The sequence below is a fragment of the Brassica oleracea genome, chromosome C7, assembly GCF_000695525.1.
Source record: "Brassica oleracea var. oleracea cultivar TO1000 chromosome C7, BOL, whole genome shotgun sequence".
In the NCBI taxonomy this organism is placed as follows: domain Eukaryota; kingdom Viridiplantae; phylum Streptophyta; class Magnoliopsida; order Brassicales; family Brassicaceae; genus Brassica; species Brassica oleracea.
The window spans coordinates 44,757,622-44,762,247 of NC_027754.1; the positions used below are offsets into that span (position 1 = coordinate 44,757,622).

The following is a 4,626-nucleotide window of genomic DNA, read 5'->3' on the forward strand; positions in this document are numbered from 1 at the left end:
TGGATATATGTTCAAAAACACATCGATCGATCGAGTATATCAAGTGTTCCTCGGAATTTCCTCGGTATTTCTTAAAAAAAAAAAAATCAATTGTAATCTGTTTCCGAGTCATCATTGTCGGAATTTTCTCGGAATTTTGTAAAATCCCCCAACGGCTCTCCAAACGGCTATAATATTTCCTCGGAATTCATCGGTTTTTTCCGAGGAACACATTTTTCCTCGGTATTTCATAAGAATATTCCGATGGATTGATATTTCCTCGGAATTCCGTCGGTATATTCCGAGGAAATTCCAAGGAAACTAAATTTTGGGTTTCCTCGGAATATCCTCGGAAATTCCTCAGGATATTCCGAGGATTTCATTTTCCGTCGGAATGTCCGTCAGAATACCGCTGTTTTCTTGTAGTGGAAGATTAACACTATATTTTATTGTGCATTTCCAGTGTAATGAACGAAATGTGTGTTGATGAGGAAGCCGTTGCTTTGCGAGTTTGTCAGCTACCATATTGCCTTCTCATCTTATCCAATCAAATTAAACTTTTTCAAGCTGTCAAACACAATAAATCATGCATCATAGATTTTGAAGAATGGAGAATGAAACTGATGCATAGGAGAGCAACGAGCGTGAATGGCTTTGTCAATTGTTCTTATATTTGGTGTTATACACCAAGGATGAGATGGAGAGTGAGTTTAAGGAAGTTCATGTGGGTTGATTTATTGTACAAGAATTTAAATCAGCTTTCCACTATATCTGATTTCCAATCAAGAACACTCACGAAGGGTTACTGATATAAAACTAGAGATTAATCTAATACAATTATACAAAGCTGGAGTCACTGTTGTTGTCACTGATGATTATAAGGAAATTAATTCCTTGACAACTTCAGACATGAGATGCATCTCATCAACGAAGACAGTCGAAACACAATCAAAGAAAAGGCTCAAGTGTGAAGTTTCAAAGCAAGTGAGTGGATTATGCTTTGATTAAAATCCAAAGTGTAACATATGAGAGATCAAACATGGGTCGAAGATTGGTAAAAGAACAAACATAAAGGCGTAAATTATGTTTATAAAAGCTTTCTCGTTGTTTTTTAATATTACGTTTGGGTGTTTACATCAGTATACTAGAGGGTCTACTATGACTAGAACCACTAACACCATAATAACTGCAAAAGTCGTTCGAGCATACCATTTTTTAACTAACCATCAAATCGAGACAACACAACTCGAGAACCAATACGAGTCGTAAACACTATTAGCCCATTCTATCTTACCCCAGACTTCACTTTCACGCTTCTCTAATGCGATCTTCGCGCACCATATTCTCCCTTCAGGTTCTCGTTTGTTTCTTTTGGACTCAGGGATCCACATAACTAGAAGTTTCCCACCAAGGTTGAGTATTCGAAGCATAGGACGCCATGCTAAGCCACATGTTCTATGCATGCGCAATAGTTCCATATCTGAACCCTTGACATCTATCCAGTCTCTAGTTTTGGAGTCATACCACATGCAATAACCGGAGGTTGTAAAACAATACATTACATCCTCAATCACACACCAATCATTTATAAATCTGAAGTTCCTGTGTGTCTCCACAACTTCCCACCTACTTTCTAATGTGTCATAAGCATAGCTCTTCTTTTCAGCAATTGCGTACATCTTTTCTTCAAACATATTAGTCACAAACCAATGGCTGTCAAACTCGTCGACTCCATGGATCCGCAAGTGTCTCCACTTCTGAGTTTTTATGTCCAACATTTCCATCCAATTATGCTGAGACTCGTCGCTCCCCCAACGTCCCATCACGTATATTTTCTCATCGAGTAAAAACGCATTGGCATGCGTCAAACACCACCTAGGCAACAACATACTAGGGCCATCACGCCACGTGTGAGTCCGACAATCAAGAATACGGACAGCTGAAGACGGCGCATTGTAAGTTCCACCGATTATGTAGAGTTCGGAACCAACGGCTACTGAGGTATAAAATGGTTCGAGAATAGAATTAGAAGAAGAAGGTACCGGAAACAACGAATAGTCGTTATGTGGAAGACATGATTGTCGTCGTCATGTGGAAGAAGATGATCGTCGTGGTCGGTTAGGGTTTCATCCACAGAGTGAACCATTTAGGAGGTTGGTCCTCGGAATGTTCTGGACAGAGATAGAGACATGGTTCGGTGGTTCTGATGTGAGATCGTGTCTTGTACAGTTGGGGAGAAGAGAGGAGAGAGTGGAATCTCTTGGAGACTAGAGAGAGACTTGGGTAGTTGCATCTAGAGATACGAGCAAGAACCTTCTCAGCGATTTCATCTGGGAGTGAAGAAAACGAATGAGATTGTAGATTCAGCGGCCGCGGAGGGTTGGTGTTCTTGTTTCCCTGGGGATGTTCATCATTGCTGTTCATGTTTGGTAGAACTTGCCGATGGTATATAAAACCCAGAGTTTAGGTTAAAGTATATATCTAACAATTTTTAATTCTAGTGTTCATTTTATTAAAAATTATTAAATTCGATACAATTTTTTAATTAATACTATAAATATAAAACATCAATATTCATATTGATAATCAATATATTAAATTATGTTCTTTTGTTTCATAATTTTATTTATGGGATGTGAATTTTGGATCAAAACATTTTCTATAGAAATAATCAAATCAGAAAATTTGGATTTGAAATTAAACATTTATTATATTTGGACTGAAAAGAAACTAAGTGGCACCGAAAGAAATTATAACCAATTACAATCCATAAAACATCAACAAAATAACAGGGGTGTTCAATCCTGTAAAACCGAACCATTTAAAACCGTACTGAGTCGAAATAGAAAAAATAGTTTGATTTGGTAGTACCGAAAAACCGAATGAATGTTATTTTAAAACCCCGCAATATATAGATTTGGTTCAGTATATTAACCGGTCCAACCGAAGAAACCGATTAATTAAAATATGTTAGTAACTTATATATAAATTTTATAATGATTTGTATTTGGATCAATATTTCCAAATAAGAATTACAGAAATGTGCTATAGTATTAGTCATTAAATCATAAATTAAATGTAAGGTAAACGTAATTATGATATTATCGATAGATATTCTGAATATCAATTGTTAACATCTATTATTAATTAAATGTACCAAATATCATGATAACTCTATATTAAAATATTTTCTTTTAAATAATAGTATATATATATGGATAGAATAATAAGTGTTTATTAATTATCTTAAATATTATGATAAATATATATATATATATATATTAACATAAATTTAAGGGCATTACTGCTATTTTGGAAAAAAATAGTCTAATAGGACATAAAGTAGTATAAATTAGTTTAAATGAACATAGTTACCATTTTTTTGCTATAAAAAAACAGATTTCCCAAAAAAATAAAACTCAAATCCCATGGATTTAGGTGATATTCTAGAGTGGTTTAACAAAAATCATTTTATTCTTAGTAATTCCTTAAAATCATCTAAAACCTCATTAAAAATCAAATCACCTCAAATTTTAGATTGAATACATCCCCTAAATGTTTGATACTCCCAAATGCTTTACCGAATCTTAACAAGATAAACACCCAATAGTTTTTTTACATATACCAAAAAAACTCATGGTTTGTTTAAATTTTCAAGGCAATTAAGGCCATTTTAGAGAGAGGAATCAAACAAAATATGTATAAAAGAAAAGCCCATTAAGAATAGTAAAGGCCCAGTAAAGATGATAGACAACGTACGAAAAGGTAAAAGAGGGACAAGTCAGACGTCGAGACAACAAGTACCATCCACACGCAAAGACAAGCTCCAAGAATCTGTCGGCTTTTTGAGAATCCAAAGGGTCAAAAATAATAACATCGCCCATGGCAGTCTCAGCATTCAACCCTTTAAAACTTGCATCCTCTTCTTCTCTAGATTCGATTCCTTCAATCTCTTATTCTACTTCTTATTCGTTGTTTCTGATAAGCGTCGGCATCAGAAAATCCGTCGGATCTCCTTTCAAGAGATGCCTAAAGCAGTCTTATTCTTCAGTTCGAGCCATGTCTCCTTCGGCTGCTTCTTCTTCTTTCGGATCGAGAATGGAGGAGAGCGTGAGGAAAACGGTTACTGAGAACATTGTCGTTGTTTACTCCAAAACTTGGTGCTCGTAGGCAGTTTTTTTTGCTCTCTTCTTCAGATCTTCAATTTTTTTTTTTTTTTAAATATATATTATTTGTTGATGATTGGTTCATGTGTGTATTGCAGATACTGTACTGAAGTGAAGACATTATTCAAGAGACTTGGTGTTCAGCCGCTGGTGATTGAATTGGATGAACTTGGTATGTTTTTATATGTCAGATTTGCTTGATTAATTGATGTGATTATGATGATAATTAGGATTAGACTTGTAGTTTATGTTTGGATAGAGGATGAAAAAAACTTGGAAGTTTCCATTAGTATTGCGTTTTTATTACATTTGGAATTGGTTTCATCATATACACTTGTTGAAAGTCTTGTTTGTCTTTCTGTGATGATACTATGCTATTGTTTCTTGTAGAATTATATTATTTTCTTTTAGTAATATTGTCTCTGTTTTTTTGAAAACAGTTGAAGATATGCAATTTATCAAAAGATGTTCTTACCCCCCC

At 34.8% G+C, this 4,626-nt stretch overlaps 2 protein-coding genes across 2 annotated transcripts in view; one reads left to right on the forward strand and one right to left on the reverse strand.

The window, feature by feature from the left end:
- Positions 1–1,205: 1,205 nt before the first annotated feature.
- On the reverse strand, positions 1,206–2,403 carry LOC106303417 (F-box/kelch-repeat protein At5g39560-like). Its single transcript, XM_013739691.1, has 2 exons — positions 2,101–2,403; positions 1,206–2,060 (listed from the first exon to the last, which is right to left on the reverse strand). Exons 1-2 carry the CDS (start codon positions 2,401–2,403, stop codon positions 1,206–1,208), a joined length of 1,158 nt encoding a protein of 385 aa, XP_013595145.1.
- Positions 2,404–3,779: 1,376 nt separating this feature from the next.
- Positions 3,780–4,626, forward strand: part of LOC106306925 (glutaredoxin-C5, chloroplastic-like) — a 1,811-nt gene continuing 964 nt past the window's right edge. The window contains exons 1-2 of the mRNA XM_013743718.1: positions 3,780–4,145; positions 4,244–4,317. Of these exons, the coding sequence (XP_013599172.1) occupies positions 3,862–4,145; positions 4,244–4,317 (358 nt within the window). The 5' untranslated portion in view covers positions 3,780–3,861. The remainder of the gene's footprint in view (positions 4,146–4,243; positions 4,318–4,626) is intronic.

Excerpts from the sequence above, each read along its gene's own strand:
- LOC106303417 (XM_013739691.1), bottom strand. The coding sequence starts at position 2,403 with ATGAACAGCAATGATGAACATCCCCAGGGAAACAAGAACACCAACCCT. Across the intron at positions 2,061-2,100 it reads TCACTCTGTGGATGAAACCC|CAATCATGTCTTCCACATAA; the intron begins TAACCGACCACG and ends ACATGACGACGA.